This window comes from Myotis davidii, unplaced genomic scaffold (assembly GCF_000327345.1).
Source record: "Myotis davidii unplaced genomic scaffold, ASM32734v1 scaffold1832, whole genome shotgun sequence".
In the NCBI taxonomy this organism is placed as follows: Eukaryota; Metazoa; Chordata; class Mammalia; order Chiroptera; family Vespertilionidae; genus Myotis; species Myotis davidii.
The window spans coordinates 320,224-343,880 of NW_006283151.1; the positions used below are offsets into that span (position 1 = coordinate 320,224).

Below are 23,657 nucleotides of genomic sequence, written 5' to 3' on the forward strand. Positions count from 1 at the left end.
ATCCTCTAGTCTGCTGTTTGGACTCTGTATAATATTCGTTATTTCAGTCTGTGTATGTTTAATTTCTAGTTGGTTCTTTATCATAACATCGAGGGTCTCATTAGATTTGTTGAGGATCTCAATAACTTTATCGGTGGCTTCTAGACAGTTCTTGAGAGACCTTAAAAGTGTGGCTCTGAACTGAATATCCTCCATTGACAGTTTTGTCCTGTTTCTTTGTCTCCGCATTTTTATGCTTTCTTGGTGCACCCCCTAGTGGTCTTTGTGCGCAGTCTTGTTGTAGTTAAGCCTTGACTGTTGTAGTTAATACTAGGGGGATTTGACCTCCAGGCCATCTGGCTGTCACTTGTTCTTAATTTTATCTTGTATTGTATGTATTTTTAAATGCAATCTTTAATGTTTTCAAAAACAGATAAAATCTTATAAAAATGTATATTGTTAAATTTAAGCATCAACATTTTAAATCCTCAATTTCAGTCTACAAATCATACTTATAAAGTAACAGAATTTTTTGACCAATATTCTAGAAATATATTCTTGTTCAAAATCATGAGAATCAGTTTATAAATTAATTTTGAAAAATTAGGTTCCTTACTTCATGATAGGACTTAAAACAAAAAGACCACATTTTATTATTTTGTTGTTGTTGTTGTTAATCCTCACTCGAGGATATTTTTCCATTGATTTTTAGAAAGAGTGGAAGAGAGGGGGAGATACAGAGAAACATCAATATGAGAGACAATTAACTGTTGTCTCCCACGTGTGCATGCAACCAAGGTACATGCCCTTGACCAGAATAGAACCTGCAACCCCAAAGTTCTGGGCTGATGCTCTAACCACCAAGCAAACAGGCTAGGGCAAGACCACATATTATTGACCTTGGTAACTCACTTCATTCACTAAGCTTGATTTTAAAGTAACCTTGAGCTTTTTCCAAAGAATGAAATGTTCCCAGAAAAAGGACTTATACCAAAAAGGATAATCAAAAGAATCTGGTATACAAGCTGTCACAGGGAAATTCCAGAAGAGAACTTTCAAGGTATTTTGTGTAATGGAACATCTTCATTAGACTAAGTCTATAACTTTACATTAAGTTCTTATATTTTTCCACCAAATACTGTTGTAGTTCTTTAACATTTTTTATAGAGAAGTGCTCCCTTAAGTTTCTATTGATAGATGTCATAGCAACCACCATTAATATAAAACATTTTATTTTTATTTGCTATAATCCTAAGAGGGCTAAAAGAAATCATAATGAAGAATAAATGCAGCACTAATTACTGGCTTATGAAGGAAGACGGGTATATATTCAGTACATTACTTGTTGCTAACAACCCTAACTTTTTCTTGAGTTTTTCTGTTAAAAAGAATAGTACTGAAAAAAGTGATTTTTTTTTAAATCCTCACCTGAGGACATGCTGAAAGAAAGAGAGGAAGAGAAAGAGAGAGAGAGAGAGAGAGAGAGAGAGAGAAACACTGATGTGAGAGAGAAACATCAACTGGTTGCCTTCTGCACATGCCCCAACAGGGGGTCAAACCTGAAAGCCAGGTATGTGCCCTAACCAGGAATCCAGCTAACTACCTTTTGGTGCACAAGATAACATTCAACCAACTGAGCCACTCGGCTGGGCAAAATACAGTGATTTTTGAAGCTATAAGATAACAGTACTGACACTGTACCTGAGGATTTTCTAATTTTGATTTATCAATAACTATTAGAGTTTTTACAAGACTTACTTCTATTAAAACAACCCAAAAAAACTTTTTGTTGAGCTTTAGGAAACATATCATAAAACTTTAGGAAAAAACAGTCAATGTAAATAAGTCTACATAATTATAAAGCTGCTCCCCAAATTAAAAAAATATATTTAATTTCATTTTAGTAAACAATTTTTCATGAGTCAAACTATCAAATATTTTTATAAGAAGCCTTGCTCTGAAATACTTGAACTGAATATTAACAGCTCTATTCCTATGAACAGGAAATCCAGGTATTCATCACCTCATGCCCAAACACACCTACAGTTTCAAAACAGATTACTTCCAATCTTGGCACTCTCCAAACCATCCAGAATACTGCTGCCAGATTGAACTTTATAAAACACCTCATTCACTATGTCAGTTTTTTTTTAGGTCAAAAATCTTCACTAATTTCCTCTGTGTATTTTACACACTTCACAGTGTCATATCACAAAGACTAAATTTCAATAAAAGCTTCTAATATGGTCAATTTCATCCTAATATACATTAATCAGTTCATTCTATTTTCCTTACAAATTGTTCCCTCTATATTTCTTTCCATTTCTCACAAACCAACCTCCCCTTCTCTAATTCCTACTGTACTAAAAAGTATCTTAGGAAGAGCAATCAATTATATGTGTGTATATATATTGTATAATAATAAAAGTGTAATATGCTAATTAGGCCGGACAGCCAAACGACCTTCTGGACGTCCTTCCGGACAACCTTCCAGAAGCACACAATAACTACTTTGAAAACTAATCTAAGTACATTAGATTGGAGATCATCTTTCTATTTTCATAGCAATGGAAAGTGAAACTTAAGACAAAATAAATTACTCAATGTCACATCATTAGCCTCCCAAAGAGTCAGGACTGTGACACTGGTCTCTTGGTTCCACGGTAAGTGCTCTTGACTATATTTAAAGAGAAACCATTTTTTTAAAATATATTTTTTATTGATTTTTTACAGAGAGGAAGGGAGAGGGATAAAGAGTTAGAAACATCGATGAGAGAGAAACATCGATCAGCTGCCTCCCGCACACGCCCCACTGAGGATGTGCCCGCAACCAAGGTACGTGCCCTTGACCGGAATCGAACATGGGACCCTTGAGTCCGCAGGCCTATGCTCTATTCACTGAGCCAAACCGGTTAGGGCAAGAGAAACCATTTTTAACTAATAACTTTTCATAAAGTCCTAACATATTTTTTAGTGATTCTATAGGTAAATAGTTTCCAAATATAAAAATGGGTTACATTTCAATCCCTACAGATGAACTCTTCTTACTCTGAAAGAGATTACGTTTAGTATTATTTAGAATAAACTTTGCATATTGCTGAAGCTCATCAATTTACATTTGCCATTTTGTTTTTTGCACATTTATTTAAAATATAAAGATGGGAGGAAATCTTACCTTCCTGATAGGCCCCATCTGCCATGACTAAATGAAGAATCTTTGCATAAAGATGCTGATGTTCGTTTCCCAAAATATTCTGAGCTATTGTTGAACAAATCTCTATATTTTCATCTTCATCTTCATGAACAGCCTATACCAAGTTTCCAAATACAAAGTAATATTTGAATATTATCTTTCTCTAGTTGGATACTTTGTTAATCTTTTACAATAAATTTACTTACTAATAAAAAAATTACTGACATTTCACTAGTAATTTAAACAGAGCATATTTCAAAATTAAATGTTTTAACTGACATTTCACTTACCTTTATTTTCTCATAAACTTCAAAGAACTTTTCAAAGCCTATTTCCTGCTCCAGGTGAAGTCTCAGTTCCTCTAAATGGTTAAAGACACTATCATATTCACACTCACTAGTTATCTCACCATCACTGTTATCTAAAAAACATTAAGAAGATATCATTAAAAAAGACTAAATCAAATAATTATTACCCTAATATGCTAAAATTCTGTAAGTGAATCATGTCATTGAAATAGAGTACTTTGGCCAAAACCGGTTTGGCTCAGTGGAGAGAGCATCGGCCTGCGGACTGAAGGGTCCCAGGTTCGATTCTGGTCTAGGGCATGTACCTGGGTTGCGGGCACATCCCAGTGGGAGATGTGCAGGAGGCAGCTGATCGATGTTTCTCTCTCATCGATGTTTCTAACTCTCTATCTCTCTCCCTTCCTCTCTGTAAAAAATCAATAAAATATATTTAAAAAAAGAAAAAAGGAAATAGAGTACTTTGGCGCTGGCTGGAGAGGCTTAGTTGGTTGGGTGTCATCCTGTGCACCGAAAGGTTGCCAGTTCAATTCCCATTCAGGTACATGGGCTCAATCCCTGGTAGGGGGCATGTAGGAGGCAGCCAATCGATGTTTCTCTCTCTCTCTCTCTCTCTCTCTCTCTCTCTCTCTCTCTCTTCTCTCTCTCTCTCTCTTCCTCTCCCTTTCTCTACCTAAAAATGATAATAAAAAAGAAATAGAGCATTTTGTACTTTAAATATAAAGTTTTTGTCATTATAATATTTGCCATTTATACAGGTAATCAATGTACATAAATTTGTCTTAATAAGAACATTAATTTGAAAATCTTTTCTTTTTATAGAAATAAACAGTAAACCAGGATAGAATAAAAGCTTCCCTACAGATGTCATCAAATGTAGCAAAAAATAAATAAAAAATAGAAAAAGCACACCCATATGTTCTGCATCACGGCAACCAACCCTAACTACTATTTTTAAAAAGTAGATATTAAACATGAGCCAAAACATTAAAAAGCATGCAGAAGGCAGACAACCTAAAATATATACCATAAAACTTTAGTAAAGCACTTAAAAAGTATTATAAATGCTCTGTATGTTTTATGCACACCAAAGGTACTTTGAAAAATTCCAGTAAAAAACAAAATTACTGAAGGATCATTCCTTTTCACATTAGTTCTTCTTCCCAAACAAATGCAGTTATTGGAATACACAATTTTTCTTTGTATTTTAGTGGTAATGCTATGAATAAAGAATAGTTTCTTAACCAAAGTTTAAAAAGCTGCTTTAGTCTTAACCCTTCTGGTTAACCACTGTATGTAGAAGCTCTTTGCAAAACATAAAATACTAAGAAAATGAAGTTAGTATTTTTATTACTAAAAAAATAAATCAATAAATAAATATTATTATTCTGCCAAGAAATAGAATAAAAATGCTTCAAAAACACATTTCCATAACTTGATGGAAAAGAAATGGAACAAGTGTATATGTGCATTTGTGTGAAAAGAAAAAGAATAAATATAAGTCAGACAAAGAAGCATGCTTCAGTTTTATTTAAAACTGGAAATGGTTCAGCCTGGCTGGTGTAGCTCAGTGGTTGAACATCGACCTATGAACCAGGAGGTCATGGTTCAATTCCCAGTCAGGGCACATGGCTGGTTGTTGGCTCAATCCCCTGTGGGGGGCGTGCAAGAGGCAGCCAATCAATGATTCTCTCTCATCATTGATGTTTCTATCTCTCTCTCCCTCTTCCTTACTCTCTGAAATCAATAAAAATATATTAAAAATAAAAATAACAAAAAATAAAACTGGAAATGGTTCATATTAGATATCAGAAAATCATACTCTAGTTGAAATATGTGTACACACTGAAAAAGGAAAAGGCCCACCCCAATCGTGATCACGCACCCGAGTGCCACTCCTCATTGAGAGCGCTTTCGCTGCTGGGGTTGTCCTCCTCATCGGCTGGATCTGTCCCGTTCACGGTCTGCTCTAGGTCACTGTTCTTCAGGACTGATTCTTCCTCCTCGCTATATTCCCCCCCAGGTTCTTCCCTGAGTAACTGCTCCATAGAGGCCTGAAGCTCTTGTAAATCTGTGTCAGTTTCTTCAAACACACTGAAATTTAAAAAATTAAACACTACTAAAGCCCACATCTTTCTACTCAAACACTTAATACTCCAAAACTTTTCTTTTATGTAATTTTGAAAGTTCAGCAAAATTTTGGTATGGATGTATAATAATGGCACACTATACAAAAAGCTTTCCATATAAACCCTCACTGGGCATCTGAACTCTTAGAAATGGAAATACTTAGGGAATTATATATTCAGGTTAATTGGGTGATTTAGTAAATAAAGTGGTCACCAGAAGTCTTATCTTTAGATCCTTATTCTTGAAAATATTCCTAAAGTATATAAGTAGGCTTTAATGTAATTATAATACATTAACCATAATAATCTTATGTGGGGAATCCTATTTCCAAAAATTGCTCAGGATATTAATTCTATTTTCATGGACATATAGATGCTGAAATGAACTAATTTATGCAAATAGTATTATACATTTACATAGTACTTTAGTTTTATCCTATTATTTAGATCTTATTCACACAAAATTCACATAAGAGACATGAAAACTGTGAATCAAAGTGTTTAAATGACTTACCCCAGGTCACACAGTCAATTCACACAGGACTGAATTCTAAATCCTGTGACCGCTTCTACAATACCCCCAAAATGTACTCATAATCACAATGTTATCTCTCCTATGATTTGCTTCTTTCTCCTAAAGTGGCATGCAAATAGGTTAACGCCTTTCCTAAAGTTTACATTTTGATCAAATAGACAAATGTTTACCGAAGAACTAAAATATCAACAATATTATGAGAGACAGGGAATAAAATTTCCATTAATAGAAAAAGAAAATAATCTTCAATGTAGAAATAGCTTTATTTTGTACTTATGTGTACAAACTCCTACACTTTGGCTTTGTAGTAGCTATAGCAAAGAGAGTATCTAATATTTTTGGATCTTCCTACTAGTAGCACTTAACTTACTACATTTAATTACAAAAGTAGCATAACAGGCACATCTGCTATGTACCATTGCCACAATGACTGAACATTGACCTGTGGATAAAACCCTCTAGTGGCCAGCCTAGAGGAATTAGTGGCCTGTATAATGGCCGTAAAATAAGCAGGGCTGCTAAGTCTGCCATTGCAAGGAAAAATGAGATTATGATCTTTTATGAAATGAACATTTCAAGATTTGTCTCAGGTAGGTACTTCAAAACCTGGTCCCAAATTCACCTTTTAGTAGGCTTTCTTATTAGTCAATTTGAGTAAAGTTTGGATTTAAATAAATTAATTTTTCTCCCAAAGAAAACGTCAAGTGAAATTTCCTGTACAGACATGGATTAACTTAAAAAAAAACATCTTAGTTTTCAAATTTAAAAAATCATGTTAAAGGCTTCTAACTTAAATTTTAAAAATAAATTGTAATCAACTAGTAAATAAAAGAACATAAGCCACAATTAAGCTATAGTTTACTCAGATAAAAATGGATGACTTTATAAAAACTGAGGAAAAAACTGCTACCTAGCACTTTGTCAACCATAAAGATGCTGAAATGTTGTGTTCTTCAATAGGCGTAATAAAAAGATAGTTAAAATGCTTAATGACCAGAGTTAAGCAGAAGAAAACAAAGATAAAAAGGTAACTTTTTCTCTAAATTTTGAGGGTACCAACAAAATTCTACAGAACCTCATAAAAATTTTTAAAAAAGAAAGCAGCATTTAAAAATAAAATTTGGTTAGAAATTTAAGAAGGGGTAAGACTTAAGAAAAAAAAAGAGAGAAAAATAAAATATAGCAGATGAAGTAACCCTGGCTCAAATATTATAGGAAGGGAAATGGTGAGACTGATCTAATGCTTTCAATCAGACCAAAACACAAGTTCTTTCTACTGAATGGCAGAGGTGAAAAAGGAGAAAATTTAATTAAAAAATCAGAAAATAAATCACACAAATTCTAATATCTTGTAATGTATTTCCAGGAGACTTAAATACACTGTACCTTCTCAAACACTTTATTCCAGGGTGTCCTGGTTTTATTTCCCCCCCAAAATCTGTAACACTGTCTGAGGGGTAAGAGGACTCACTGATATCAAAGAATGTGAAGCGGGATTACTGTCTAAAGGGCCATCACTTCCAACCATTCTCAGAAGTATTGGTTAAATGACCCTGCTAGATTTTAGATTCCCTATGAATCATGAAGAAAGGAATTTTGTGAAAGCAATTAAGTTACTTACATGTAGAACACACATGTAAGCAAGTGCACACACACAACCAAACAACTATCCCATCCACTAACTCCCCACTGCCATGGTTTTGAAATCATTCCCATCAGGAGATAGATGAGGATGGAGCTTTCTGGTCATCTCCCTGGGGAATTGTAGTGTAGTAAGTAAGCACTTCATAAATTCCCACTACAACCCCTATATCATGTGGTGTTGCACTATTGAACAGTCATTATCCTGCTAACAATCATTCATTTAATATTTATTAAGCACCTACCAGGTGCAAGCCATTATGCTGGATGCTAAGTGGTGAGTAAGACAGGGAACACCAAGAGAAACCATTTTCTTATATTCTACAAGTGAGATTAAGCCATACTAGGTTGAGGCAGAAATACTATCAAAATTTGCATGACTGTAGTTTAAATATGTTGTAAAAAGTTAAAGGAGTAGTGAAAAGTTAGCTACAGATAATTTTTAGAAACTGTCCAGGTAAGTTACCATCTCTAGAACATTTATAAACTCAGAAACTCTGTTAGTGTTACTCTCTGTTAATGACTTTGCGCTCACATGTCTTCAGAATCAGAAGGTCCTTCTTTAATGTGCTCGTCTTCAATGTCATCCATTTCAAGGTTGTCTTGCCGGACATCTCCTACTGTGGGAACATCCATCAGTGTTCTGAACAGCTTTGAGAGATCTGGAAGTGAACATGTCCTCAACATCTAAGAAAAGGCAACAGATTTCTTGTCAGGAGTATGATAATTAGAAAATAAAAACAAAAATTTATAAAATTAGAGCTAAAGATTATTTTATTATTATATTAGTATATATATTTAAAGGCTCACTTGCCCAAGGTGAGAACTAATTCTTTTGAATTTCAGTGAGGAAACTAAACTTTGGAGTTATGTTTGGGATTCAACACATAGATTTCAACATAGGTCGCCTTTAAAAGGTAGGAAGAGGTGTTTATTAGGGATGTACTCATATTATGGAACCGGAAATCTGTCAGGAATCAGGCATTGCTAAAAACTGCCAGTTTGCTCCTTCTCATTCGTGGCCCATATTGTGCCCTTTCATGGTATCTCTGCCAAGTTTTCTTTTACTTTCCTATAGCTAACCCGCCATATATATAGGGTGTCCCCCCAAAATGTATACATACACTTTGAATAAAGGCATTGTTTATTAAAATACATTTCATTTTCAAAATTGAGCAATCAGCTATTAAGTGTGCATACATTTTTGGGGGACACCTGTATTTTTCCCCAAATCTTAAAAGTTCATCTGAAGTGTGGCTAAGCACCATTACACGTAATTGATGGCTCTTTGTACCACTTTATCACTAGGAGTTGCTGGCTAGCCAACAATGGTTAAATGAGGGGCCTCAAATTAGTGGGGGGTATGGGGGGGGGAGTAAAGTCCTAGCTGGTTTGACTCAGTGGAAAGAGCATAGGCCTGGGGACTGAGGGGTCCCGGGTTCGATTCCAGGCAAGGGCATGTACCTCTGTGGCAAGCTCGATCCCAAGCCCTGGTCGAGCTGTGTGTGAAGGCAACCAATCAATGTGTCTTTCTCACATGGATGTTTTTCTCTCTCTCCTTTCCACTCTAAAAAATCAATGGAAAAATATCCTCAGGTGAGGATTAACAACAAAAAAGCCTAACAATGCTACATGAACAATGGCTGTGAGTGGAGCCTTTCCCACTCTGGAAGGCTAAACTCAGGCACTTCCACATTCATGCTGAAAATCCTTGGTAGCAGCAGGTGAGAAGGAACTCAGCAAACCGAGCTAAGGAAAAACCATGCATACAGTTGAGGTGTTTAAAATTTGATCTCTTTGTTGGATAAGACTAGGAATTTGAGGAATGGCTTTTGTCTACTAACTCTCAACCATTAGAATGTCAATGGACAGACAGGGCTACAAAACAAGTATGTATTATATAAGACTCAGGGTTGGGTTAACCCTAAGGACTCTGTGAGATCTGAAGCATGACTCCTAAGGCCCTGATAAGAATCCTACACCAGACGGGAGACTGTGAAAACACATTTAGCATATTAATGAAAATTTATATACTTGGCCAATTTTATTGGTACAATCTGTTTTTGAGAATAAAAAAGGATAAATTTCCATTATTGGAACATAATTTACATATTAAAGCACTCAAGAGGAAAAAATGATTTCAAACGGCAAGATGGTGAAGATACACTGCTTGTTAAAGCATTTAATAGTACTGCAGGTATTTCTTCTGCTGAATCTCTGTCAGCAAAATTTATCTTTGACATATTTATTATTTTAATGTTTTGAACCATGTATATTATAAACCAGCAGTATGTAAAATACACACCTAGTAACAGTTCCTCCAGATACATGCTAATCAATAAAAATTAATAGCATATACTCATTGACACAGAAGACAGTGAATGATTGCAGGGGGAGGTGGCTAGAGGGAGGTAGAAAAGGAAGGGTCTACAGGGGTATAAACGGTGATAAAAAATTAATAGCATATATGCATTACATACCTAAATACAAAGCAACTACACAAAAGAATGCACTATTTTTTAGGCTGATGTAAATTTTAGCCTGGAAAAAAAAATCTTAATTCTAATTTATTCCTTTCACTCCTTAAAACAGCTTTCATAACTGAACATAAAATAACAGGAAGAAATTTCCAGTGGTATGTCATTTGACAACCTTCCTCTCAGAATGGGTTTACAGACCTACCAACCCAACAACTATCCGTCCTATGTTAAAAATCATTTAGGTTCGTAGTCTTCTTTGAAAGACTGTTAAAGTTTTAAATAGAATATTCATCTTTAGTCAGAAAATTTTATGTAAGCAAAATTTCAGTTCTATAATTCTGATTCTAAGTTTTTCATGTTGTTAAAGTAATATTCTATAGTTTTAACAATCATAGAGATCTTCCTGAAAATAGCTATCTATAACATGTCATCTTACATCTTTATTTAGCCAGACTAATCTTTTTTCTAGATTCTTTATGGAATGATTCCACACAGCTAGTAGCATTTGGTGCCATTATAAATCAAACAGGAGATCAATGTTTTAGAAAACTTTAAAAACATAAAAAACCTGCAACTCACTTTTTCGTATTTTTCATAAAAATTATTAATTAGTAATACTCTGGTTATACTGTGAAATGGTTTATGATGAGCACATCTGTTTAGCTTCTGTTTACTGCAATTAAAATATAACATTTCACCCTTGTAATAGTTTCTATAGCCCTGACCAGGTGGCTCTGTTGGTTTGAGCATCATCCCGTACACCAAAAAGATTGCAGGATCAATTACCGGCCAGGGCACATATCTAGGTTTCAGTTTGATCATAGTTGGTGAGCATATGGGAAGCAACCAATAGATGTTTCCCTTTCACGTTGATGTTTCCCCCCCCTCCCATCATCAAAAAACATATCCTCAGGTGAGGATTTAAAAAATAGTTTTTATAAATATTTGCTCACTCCAACCCATAAACTGGGTTAAAAATGAATTTAAAACACTAATTAAAAAACTATGAGCACCTACCAAAGGCAAAAATCATGAACATTATCTAAGAACTAGAGGCCCAATGCACAAAATTCGTGCAAGGGGTTCAGCCCTCACAGCCTTGGCCCTCGCAGCCCCGGCTTCATCCAGAAGGTTGTCTGGAATGTCATTCAGTTGTCTGGTATAATTAGCATATTACACTTTTATTATTATAGACTGATATTTTAGCAAATGAAAAGAAGACATTAAGGTGCATGTGCTAGTTATAAATTGTACATTAATATTTTCCCCACTATACATTTGCTATGACAAGAAATCTTTGTAAGAGGTTAAATTATCCCATTTTAGGAAACAGATTATATAAATGCATATCTTCATGATTCAAGATCAGCATTATTTCAGAGATTTATGGGATAGGCAGATAGGGTTTTCTGTCCTTGCCTGAAATGGCTACAGATTGCTTTGATTTCCTAATGTTTTTTTCTTGCCTTTTTCTCCCAAAGTACTTTTACAGAACTACTGAGGTGTAAACTAAGGTCATGAAAGTAAATCAAATAATTGAATGTATTATGTAAGGAGTCATAATTGTATTTATTTTAAAATTTATCTTTATTGTTGCAAGTATTACGGATGTCCTCTTAACTTTTTCCCCTATTGACTCCCTCCACCCTGTACCTACCCCTTCCAAGCCTTTACCTCACTAGTGACTGTGTCTATGGGCTATGTATATATGCATATAAGTTCCCCAATTAATCTCTCCCCCTGACCCTCGCCGCTGCCTTCCCTCTCTTTAAAGACAGCAATGAGGTTTTAAAAAGCTTTGGGCTAAAGACCGCTATATACCTTTAATGCAAAAGAAGTACATGAGTTATATGATAATCCTTGTCTGTCACACCAAGTTTATATCTTTGAAAATCTAACTACTATTAAATAAGTGAGAGTATTTAGCGATATATATACTTAAGATAAGCATAAGAAAATACTCCACAAAATAAAAACTTATCTAATTGGAAAATTAAATTGAAAAGTCAAAATGACATATTTAAAAAACAATAAAAGACAAAAGAATTCAGCCCTTGCTGGTTTGGCTCAGAGGTAAGAGTGTTAGCCTGCAGACTGAAGGGTCCCAGATTCGATTCCAGTCAGGACATGTACCTGAGTTGCAGGCTTGATCGCTGGCCTGGTTGGGGAGTGTGTGAGATAACCAATTGATGTGCCTCTCTCACATCTACGTTTTTCTCTCTCTCAGGTGAGAATTAAACCAAAAAAAAAAGAACTCAGGCAACTCATTCATATATAGATAAATATATAAAAAATACTCAACCTTCCAAGGAAATACAAAAACACAAATTTAAAAAAATTAACACCATTATTCATTCATTAAATACATAATTTTTAAGTAAATGATAATAGTTGGTGCTATTTAGAGTATAGACTCTCACATACAACTGACAGCACTATAAACTGTTTTCTAATGGGGAAAATGGGCAATATATGTATTTTTAAATTGCACTTACAGAAATTTATTTTATGGAAATAATTGTGGATATGTAAAAAGATACAGGGGATGGCAATAACAAAAATTGAAACATAAAGGCCCAAACCTAAATAAAAGATTGGTTTAAAAATAATGATATAGTAGACAAATGGAATTTGTGGCCATTAAAGATGATATGAGAGACTTTTTCACAATATGACAAAATGCTATTTTTGTAGTATTATTATTTATAATAATTTTATAATACATATTCATAGAAAAGCAGGTGAAAAAAAAGATTAGGCATGTATTCTATTTTGGTAAAAAGTTACATATAGCCGAAACCGGTTTGGCTCAGTGGATAGAGCGTTGGCCTGCTTACTGAAGGGTCCTGGGTTCGATTCCGGTCAAGGGCATGTACCTGGGTTGCGGGCACATCCACAGTGGGAGATGTGCAGGAGGCAGCTGATCGATGTGCACGAGGCAGTTGATGGATGTTTCTCTCTCATCGATGTTTCTAACTATCTCTCTCCCTTCCTCTCTGTAAAAAATCAGTAAAATATATATTTTTTAAAAAGTTACATATAAAAATTATATATATGAAAAGTAACATAAAATATGTGATTTTTTAATTTGTATTTTTAAATTCTCTATAGAGATAATGCTCTATTTTCTTATCAAGAAAAAAACTGGTTACATATTTAGCAAGTGAAAAATGTGTCTGAAAAACTTCTATCAGAAAGTGATATGAACATCTATTAATCTTTCTATGTACAAATTAGGCAATATGATACTTCTATCCATTTAAAATACATTGCTTAAACTTAGTCTCATACTAACATTGGAAGTTGAGTTGGGTAGTGGGAAAGAAAGATAATGTAAGAGAAATATTTTGCTAAATAAAAGAAAACCCTATAAAAAGAACCTTGAAGAGGGAGCCAATGAAAGAGTTTTTGTCCTGATTGTTTTCAGTATCTCAAATGATAAAATGGAAGTTTTTTTGTTGTTTCTGTAAATTGTTTTGATGTATGTCTGAGTATATGTGCTTGTGTTTTTAAGAGATTAAAACTCAATATTACAGTTTATCAAAGACAAACAATCTTAAAACTGTTACCAAATGAATAACATTTTCCATGTGAGGAGCATACTTGCCTTTGGGTTGTTTGCATCAAATAAACCAGTTGAAAGTCCAATCAGCAAGGAATTCTTGTTTTTCTTTTTTGGCGGTGAACCAGAGTGAGATCGAAGTGGAAAGGATTCTTCTGGTGAACACAGAATTGACTGAATTTGAGAGACTACATTCAAGTGTTCTGGGTGAACCACTTTATGGAAAAATGGTTCTGGATGCATAGACTTATCTACATCACATTTAGAGTGCGGAGAATCACCTATTCCAGGTTCTGTGGTGTAAAGCAAAAATTATGAGATAAATCTATATAGCACTTAAATAAAATTTCTACGTTATATTGATAAGGCATAGTATTTAACACAAATTCTAGCAAAAACCCTTCATGTCTACCAGAAAAACAAAGTCAAAATATATATATAGCCCTCACTTAATGTTGCCAATAGATTCTGCAACTTTAACTGAAATGACATATAACAAAACCAATTTTACAATAGGCTAACTGATATAAACAAGAGTAAGTTCCTACTATGTCTTATCAATGTTATAAAGACATAACTCTGAACAAAATGATGTTATTAGAGGCCTGCTGTATGTAATTGTACTATCTGATAAGTAATCTATAACAGGATATAATGTCTCATTTTCAGAAAAAAGATTTAATGTTATATATTTCCACCACATTGGAAACTCTAAAATGTACACACAGATGCAAGAAAATGTGAAGAAACACTGTTTAGACACTCATATTTAGTTTCAGTTTATCTTTATTCCTATAAGTTAGATAGAAAAAAAGTATGCTTTTTATATTTTAATTACTTTTGAAAACAAGACAAGTTATGAATGTCCTCAGTATATTGCCTTAGTTTTGGGAAGCAATTCTTTTCATTTTGAACATTTAATAAAATAACTGACCTAAACGTTTTATGGCTCACACTGTCAAGCAATCCAGGCTTATAAATGCAGAGTCCAGTGCTCTATGTCTATTACATTTTTTAAATGATTGAGGTGACTGAAAAGGAATAGTTTCTATTAATATATTGTCCAAATAAAACAGGTTAGTGTTCACAACCTTCCAGAACGTAATTAGACCAATACAAGAATGCTTACCTATATGAACTTCACTAAGTTGATCCACCTTCCTTAAGATTCCTTCTTCAGAAACTTCATCTTGCTGAATAGTGATCCTATCTTCTAAACTGTCACATATAGGTATACCAGTTTTAAAAAAAACAACAACACAACTTTACAGTTTACTAGAAATAGCACTCTCAAATATAAAAAAAATAGAACTAAACTTCACTGGGATGCTGTGATTTCTTTCCTAAATATCTTTTTCATTTATATGTATACTTCCTCTCATAAGCACAATATATTTTTTACCCCGTTCAAATCTTCAGCAATCATAATCATTCACAACAACTTCCTTCACCATTTCTTTTAACAGTTGAACATCTCTAGACTAGAAGAATATATTCCAGAAGGTAGCAGTAATTTATTTCTGTGGGTTTGGCTCATAGGCAGTTTTTATTTTCTTAATACTTTTCACCTATATCAAATTTAAGTAGTTTTTACTTTTTTAGTTACAAATTTTGAACAATTTCCTATTTTTACTTTTTAAACTATTTCTTTTTAATCATACAAGTAATACATTTCTTCATTCAAAATGTAGTATTCTTTGGTTCCTCAAAAAGATAAACACAGGATTATCATATGCTGCAGAAATTCCACTTCCAGGTATACAACCAAAAGAACTGAATACAGGTATTCAAATGAAAACCTGTACACAAATGTTCACAGAACTGCTATTAACAATAGCCAAAAGGTAGAAACAACACTGAAAATGACCCATCATCATCTGCTGAATGTATATCAACTGCTGAATGGATAAAAATATACGCTATATTCATATAATGGGAAAAATGTTTGGCCATAAAAGGAATGAAGTACTGATCCATGCTACAACAAAGACGAACTTTAAAAACATTATGTTAAATGAAAGAAGACAGATTCAAAAAGCCACATATTGGATTATTTCATAGAAATATCCAGAATAGGCAAATCTATAGAGACTGAAAGCACGTTAGTGATTGCCAGGGGCTGGGAGGATGGGAAAATGAGTGCTGTTTTACGGGTACAGGGTTTCCTTTTGGGGTGGTAAAAATGTTCTGGAACCAGACAGTGATAATGCTTGGACAACACTGTGAATGTATTAAATATTACTGAATTGTACATTTAAAAATAGTTAAAATGATAAACTTTATGTTATATAAATTTACCTCAATTAAAAAAAAAGTAGTGTTTCCTTTAGGACACCCCTAACCACTCAAATCCTAGTTTCCCATGCTGTTATCAGATTGGTGGACATCTGACCATACTTTTCCTTTAAAATTACAGACATATATATGCACATATGTAATGATTTTACATAGAATTATATTTTCTGGTATATGGAAATGTTTTATTCAATATAAATTTGTTTCAATAATTACTAAATATTTTAGACCTATTTCCATATAAACAGAAACTCACAGAAAATAGAAATGAAACTTAGACATTTGAAAAGTTATGCTCAACTTTACCAATAATACGAGAGATAAACTAAGACCCTAAACCATGATACTATCAGATTGGCAAAAATAAAAACTCTGATAATAAAAGGTTAGCAAGGCTGTGGGAAAATAAGACATTTTATACATTTTTTTCTGAAAGCATAAATGAGTACAACCTTTGGAGAGAACAATAATTGAATTACAAATGCAATTTATAAAAATGGAATTGACCCATTAATTACACAGCTATGTATCTATCCTATAGACATATTTCCATTCATGCAAAATGACTTTATTAAAAGGTAATGAATACATTGCAGCATATGAATTCATAAAGGATGCTGAGTTGTGGTTTATCCATATAATGGAATACTAAATAGTCATAAAATAGAGGAAGCACTGTATGTATTAATATGAAAAATATTCCTGGATTACGGACTAAAAATGTAAAGTGTTGAAAATACTGTGTACATTATATTAACAACTATATTTTAAAGGGAGGTGGACTATATATTTGTTTTTGCTTATGTACATATTAAAAATATTTGAAGGAGGAGAGTGGGAATTTGCTGGATGGGGATAGAAGTGGAAAGAGATTTCTTACTATATGTCTTTATATTCTTGTTGATTTCTGAACCATATGAATATAATGTCCAAAATTAAATTACTTTTATAAGGTATAATATATAGGGTAATATTAGATTATGACAGTATTTTTTTAAACTATATTTTTATTCATTTCAGAGAGGAAGGGAGAGAGAATCAGCTGCCTCCTGCATGCTCCAAACTGGGGATTGAGCCTGCAACCCAGGCATGTGCCTCTACCGGGAATTGAACCAAACCTCCTGATTCATAGGTAGACACTCAACCACTGAGTCACGCTGACCCGGCCATGATAGTATTTCTTAAAAGTGAATTATAGCCCAGCTGGCGGAGCTCAGTGGTTGAATATCCACCTATAAACTAACAGCGGTGGGCAAACTATGGCCCGCGGGCCGGATCCAGCCCGATCGAAATGAATAAAACTAAAAAAAAAAAAGACCGTACCTTTTTATGTAATGATGTTTACTTTGAATTTATATTAGTTCACACAAACACTCCATCCATGCTTTTGTTCCGGCCCTCTGGTCCAGTTTAAGAACCCACTGTGGCCCTCAAGTCAAAAAGTTTGCCCACCCCTGAACTAGAAGGTCATGGTTCAATTTCTGGTCAGGGCATATGCCTGGGTTGTGGGCCAGTCTTCAATGTGGGACATGCAGTAGGCAGCCAATCAATGATTCTCTCTCATCATTGATGTTTCTCTCTCTCTCCCTTCCTTTATGAAATCAATAAAAACATACTTTTTTAAAAAATGAATTACAAAACGGGATCCAGGTTTTGACATACAAGAAAAAAGAGGTAACATACTCAGTTTCCTTTGTTTCCTTCGTCTCACTAATCCATACATCAGTTACAGGGAAAGGTAAGCCATCTTCTTTGTTTGTTCCACATGGCTCTCCTAGAACTTCTGTTTCCAAATCATCAGGTTCTGAAAGCAAAAGCATAACAAAAAACGTCTCAAAGCAAAATTAGTTTAGAGAAAATGGAATTAATTTCTATAAATTATCATTACCTAGTTTTAGGCTAATATATTAATGATAACAGGAAAAAGTATTGTGTTAACTCTCTAGTTCAGCTGCGTTTGAAATGATAGATTTTTCCTTTTGAATTTTTCATTGCAATAAAAATACTGAAAAGAAATATTGCACACTGTATTTTTATTAGTATATAACATTTTTTCTTTCTTAAAATTTCGGTAATATACAATTTGCTTTTAAAGAAGGTATAAAAAGCAGCTTAAAATAACAGTATCTGTGGTTAGAAACAAGGAAAAAGAATAGGCTGTAATATCATGGATTAATAACTGACAGGGAAGTTCAATTACCAAAATCTATCTTCAAAAAAACAAAATAGAAAAAAATCCTATTACCTAGATTTTTACAATGATATTAAGAACATAATTGAGGTGCACTAAATCTAATTTCCTAGACCTTCAAACAATTAATAACCAGGGTACTACTTCTGTTTTCTGGCAGTGACTCATTTTTTTACCTGGTTGATATTTTCTGAAAATAAATAATGAGAAGAGTTTTTCTTCTTCCTTTGTTAACTCCTCTCCAATTCTGATATCAATGCTATCTTATTTAAGCCGGCAGCATCTCCTCTTTTTTCCTAAAATCCAAATACTCTTTCCTTCTAGATTTAAAAAGTTTCCAATTAACTGTCCTATTTAGAAAGATAATTGATATTGTATCAATCCTTAAAGTTTTTATCTCTTATTCAAATGACTTTTGGGGGTTACTCATATAAGGTAAGCACTTGGGGGAAATTTTTTTTTATTAACTTTTTCATGAACAATTGTTTTGTAGCACCTTAAGCATATAAACATGACTCATTGTACAAAGTAGATTTGTGATTGTTTTGCTTGCTAAGTCTAAAATATATACCATGTGGCTCTTTTAGAAAGTTTGCTGACTCTTGCACTAGGCTATACAGCCTCTATTCTATGCCTAAAAGTGTTTGTGGTTGTTTTTATTAAAATAAAAGGCTATGATACCTACTAACTATGATTCTAATGAGTATGAACATTTAAGTTATTGTGGTGAATTAAAGCTGGTCATACATACAGCAAGTCTCTGACACCTGTCTCATCTAGAAAGGGCCTCTTTCTCCCCTCCCCTGTGCTGGCCCAGTGCTGTGATGGCCTTGACCAACTGAGTACGACTGAAATGTTGCTATGTCCTTTCTAGATCTAGCTTTTAAGAGAACTGGCATTGTCCACCTTGGAATCTGGAAGCCAAAGCCACCCTACAAGAAACTTAACTGCCGAAACCGGTTTGGCTCAGTGGATAGAGCGTCGGCCTGCAGACTGAAAGGTCCCAGGTTCGATTCCGGTGAAGGGCATGTCGCTGGGTTGCGGGCACATCACCAGTAGGAGGTGTGCAGGAGGCAGCTGATCGATGTCTCTCTCTCATCAATGTTTCTAACTTCCTATCTCTCTCCCTTCCTCTCTGTAAAAAATCAATAAAATATATTTTAAAAAAAAATAAGAAACTTAACTATTCAGGAAAGACTTGAATGGCAAGGCCATGTGACTAAAATGAAAAAAAAAAAGGAACCCAGTTGAGCAGGCCCAGCTGAGCCCTGCCAGGACAGGGAGTGACATCATCTTGCACGTTCCAGATAAGCCCAGCTGACAGAGGAATACCCCTGAGTGATGCCAGCAATTGTTTTTCTCCAGCAATTAAGGGTTTCTCCACACAGCAGAGAAGGATCTTCCCAATTCTTAACTCACAAAAGTGTAAGATAAAACATAATAGTCATTTTAAGCCACTAAGTTGTAAGACTCATTTGTTTTCCATGAATAGATAACTGAAACAGAATTTCTTATCTGAAAAATGGGAGCTGACATGACAAAAGCCTAAAACATGTGCACTGGCTTTGGGACTGGGCAACGGGCGGAAGTTGAAAGGCTTCAAAGGGACAGTTGGTGAGAGACTGGCCAGTGAAAAAACGTTATTGGAGGCTAGAGAAAGGGGATTCTTGTTATATAGTAGCAGAAAATTTGGTACCTGTGAAAACAATAACAACAGAAAATGTCCTGGACAAACTCAGTGATTAGCTAAGGAACTATCTGAGCAGCTACCTTTTTTAGTAGTCTCTGATAAAGTGCAAGACAGAGGTTGACTGAAGAAAGAACTGTTTGGTTTATAAGGAGAATTTAGAAGAGAAAACCCAAAATAATTCCTTCTAGGCAACAAAAGTTTCTTGAGGAAGACATGGCCTCAAGAGTTTCATGGACAAATGAATTTGGTAAATGATGCATAGCATATACCCTTCTTGGAGATTCATAGGCACATTAAAATATTAGAAACTTAAAAATAAGAAGAGATCAAAGTATTATTCAATTAAATACAGCTCATTTTGACCCTTTAATACATACCATCCACATTTCCTTCTGGTTTCAATGACATCTGTGGAGACACCTCCCTAAACTTTGGACTGTATGTCTCAACAGAAGAATCAACAGTTGCTGATGGGTTCATTTCAAGTGAAATACAATTTACTTGTTCTTCTCCAGCAATTAAGGGTTTGTACTTCTCCCCTTCAGGAGAAATCTCTGAAACAATAAAAATGAAAAATCATGCTACATTTTCAAAGTGTTTTACCAGTAATAGTATTTAGAGAAAAGTTCAAAAATTGCATTCTTATAACAGGTAATTAATGGTTAAGCTCTATTATATATTAGAAATTAATAATTAATTAAGGTACATGACAGCCAAATTTTATTTTAATTATACACAATGAATTCTAGGGTGGTTAATCCATGATTTACTTTCTTTTTCCTTTTGGTGAAACTAATATATGTGTGTTACAATGGTATTTTGAAATTATTAACTAATTGCTTTTGTTTGTCTCTATTCACTAGATTCCTCTACTACCCTTTCCAGGTGACAACCAAAAATGTTTCTAGACAATGCCAATTGTTCTCTGTGGGCAAAATCACCTTGGTTGAAAACCACTGCCACGGATTATGAAAATCCACAAAACAAATTAAAATTAGTAACCCACTATTTTTATGTTTTTTAGAGGACGGGAGAGAGAGAGAGAGAAAGAGAGAGAGAGAGAGAGAGAGAGAGAGAGAGAGAGAGAGAGAGAAACATCAATGTGAGAAACATTGATCACATGCCTCCCATATGCACACTGACTGGAAATTGAACTCACAACTGAGGTATGTTCCCTGACTGGAATTGAATCCACAACCCATTGGTATATGGGAAAATGCTCCAACAAACTGAGCCACCCAGCCAGGGCAATAACTCACTATTTTTAAATCAACTAGAAACATTAAGAACATGATATAAAACACAAGAGAACAACATGAAAAAATAATCGGGAATGAGAAAGTTGACTGAGCTTAGGAAAGACTAGGAAAAAAAATATTAGAAATAAAGATTATAAAATAGACACAAAATCACATAAACAAAAGGCACAATGTCTTCATAGGTATAAAAGGCGAACAGGGGAAAAATTCAAGAAATAAGAGACATTGTAAACTGTAATTGAAAAATAAAATTTAAAAGCAACAAAAAGGATTCAAGATAAAGTGAAAGATATAGAAAGGCAAAAAAAGATCCAAAGTACACACAGTAGAAGTTCCTCTGTAGACTAAAGGAAAAAATAGAAAACTATAACTCACGAACACTTTCCTAAACTTGGGGGTAGGGGGAACACTACATAATGAGGAAAACTACAAAACTGATGAAAACGAACAAAGAAAAACTAAGTAAATGGAGAGATATTCCATGTTCATAGATAGGAAGATTCATTATTATCAAGATATCAGCTCTTCTAGCATTATGCTAAGCGAAATAAGTCAGTCAGAGAAAGATAAATATCTCATGATCTCCCTCATTTGTGGAATATAATGAATAACATAAACTGATGAAGAAAAATAGATCCAGAGAAAAAAATATTTTAGAATATAATAGGAGTAATCCTGTTATTTGCAGATTTTTAATATTTCCTATAACTTTTGTGATGTTATACTATGTTAGTATAGTTTTGGTAATATTATTATATTTAAAATCTTTTTTTCTTGAAATATGTTTATTGCATGTAACATTATATTTAAAATCATTTTTCTTAAAATATTAATGTTTATTGCATGTAAAATAAATAAATAAATAAATATGAATAGAAAAAGTAAAAACTTTTCTGGTAAAAGAAAAAAAAAAGATATCAGCTCTTCCCAATTCGATCTATGGATTCAATGCAATCCCAATCAAAATCCCAGCAAGTTATTTTGGGAATACTGACAAACTGATTGTAAAATTTATGTGGAGAAGCAAGAAAGAAACTCTGAATGGCCAACGCAATATTAAAGAAGAACAGAGTTGGAGGAATAATATTACCTAACTTTAAGACTTACTAAAAGCTACAGTAATCAAGACAGTGTGGTACTGGAACAGACAAACAGATCAATAGAACAGAACAGAGCTCAGAAATAGACCACATAAATGTAGTCAACTGATCTTTAACAAAGGAGCGAAGACAATTCAACGGAGAAAGAACAGTCTTTATAATAAACTAGAGGCCTGGTGCACAAAATCATGCACGGTACAGCCCCTAGGCCTAGCCTGCAATCAGGGCCATCTTCCCTGGCTGCCGGCAGCCAGCCCCGCCCACTGCCGCCACCCACCCCAGTTCCCCGCACGCCATCTTGGGATGGGAGTCTGCTGGCAGGGGGGGAGGGACCAAGAGGTCGGCCGTTCCCACTTGCTCTCCAACCCCACCCCTGCTGCAGGTTGCCCTCTGTGTGTGGGGCAACAGGCGGGGCAGGCGCCTTGGCTTGGCACCATCTGAACCCCCCACCACCCAACCCAGTTCCCTATTCACCACCGGCGATAGGAGCCTGCGGGCCAAGGGGAGAGACCAAGAGGTCGGCCATCCGCCTGCTCGCCAGTCCTGCCCCCAACCCCGGTTCCCAATTCGCCATCAGTGATCTGAGCCTGCTGGCCAAGGAAAGGGACAAGAGGTGGTCAGTGCACATCATAATGACAGGTCAAGCAGTTGTTCTGGTCATTCTGCCATTATGGCCACTGGGCTTTTATTATATAGGACTAGAGGCCCTGTGCACAAAAATTTGTGCAATCAGGGGGTCCCTCAGCCCGGCCTGTGCCCTCTCGCAGTCTGGGACCCCTCGGGAGATAACGACCTGCTGGCTTAGGCCTGCTCCTGGGTGGCAGAGGGCAGGCCCAATCCCTAGGTGCAGCCCCTGGTCGGGCTCAGAGCGGGGCCAATTGGGGAGTTGGGGCACTGCCCCGTCACGCACAGAGCAGGGCAGATTGGGAGGTTGTGATGCCACCCTCAGTCACGCTCAGGGTAGGGCCGATTGGGGGTTGGGGCACCACCCCCTGTCACACTCAAGGCAGGGTCAATGGGGAGGTTGCGGCGCACCCCCCTGTCACACACAGAGCAGGGCCAATCAGGGGGTTGGGGCGCTGCCACCTGTCACGCACAGAGCAGGGCCCATCAGGGGGGTTGGGGCTCCGTAGACTGTCGCACACAGAGCAGGGCCCATCATGGGGTTGGGGCACTGCCCCCTGTCACGCACAGAGCAGGGCCCATCAGGGGGTTGGGGCGCCGCCCTCTATCACCCACAGAGCAGGGCCCATCAGGGGGTTGGGGCGCCGCCACTGTCACACTCAGGGCAGGGCCGC

General features: G+C 35.4%; 1 protein-coding gene across 4 annotated transcripts in view; it reads right to left on the reverse strand.

The window, feature by feature from the left end:
* NEK1 (NIMA related kinase 1) overlaps nt 1-23,657 on the reverse strand; it is a 154,382-nt gene that overhangs the window by 10,193 nt on the left and 120,532 nt on the right. For all 4 annotated transcript variants that reach the window (XM_006753487.2, XM_006753485.2, XM_006753488.2 and 1 more), the window contains 8 exons: nt 20,378-20,554; nt 17,803-17,923; nt 14,954-15,042; nt 13,870-14,117; nt 8,318-8,469; nt 5,363-5,571; nt 3,463-3,593; nt 3,155-3,287 (listed from right to left, as the gene is read on the reverse strand). In XM_006753487.2, coding sequence (XP_006753550.1) covers nt 3,155-3,287; nt 3,463-3,593; nt 5,363-5,571; nt 8,318-8,469; nt 13,870-14,117; nt 14,954-15,042; nt 17,803-17,923; nt 20,378-20,554 — 1,260 coding nt within the window. The remainder of the gene's footprint in view (nt 1-3,154; nt 3,288-3,462; nt 3,594-5,362; nt 5,572-8,317; nt 8,470-13,869; nt 14,118-14,953; nt 15,043-17,802; nt 17,924-20,377; nt 20,555-23,657) is intronic.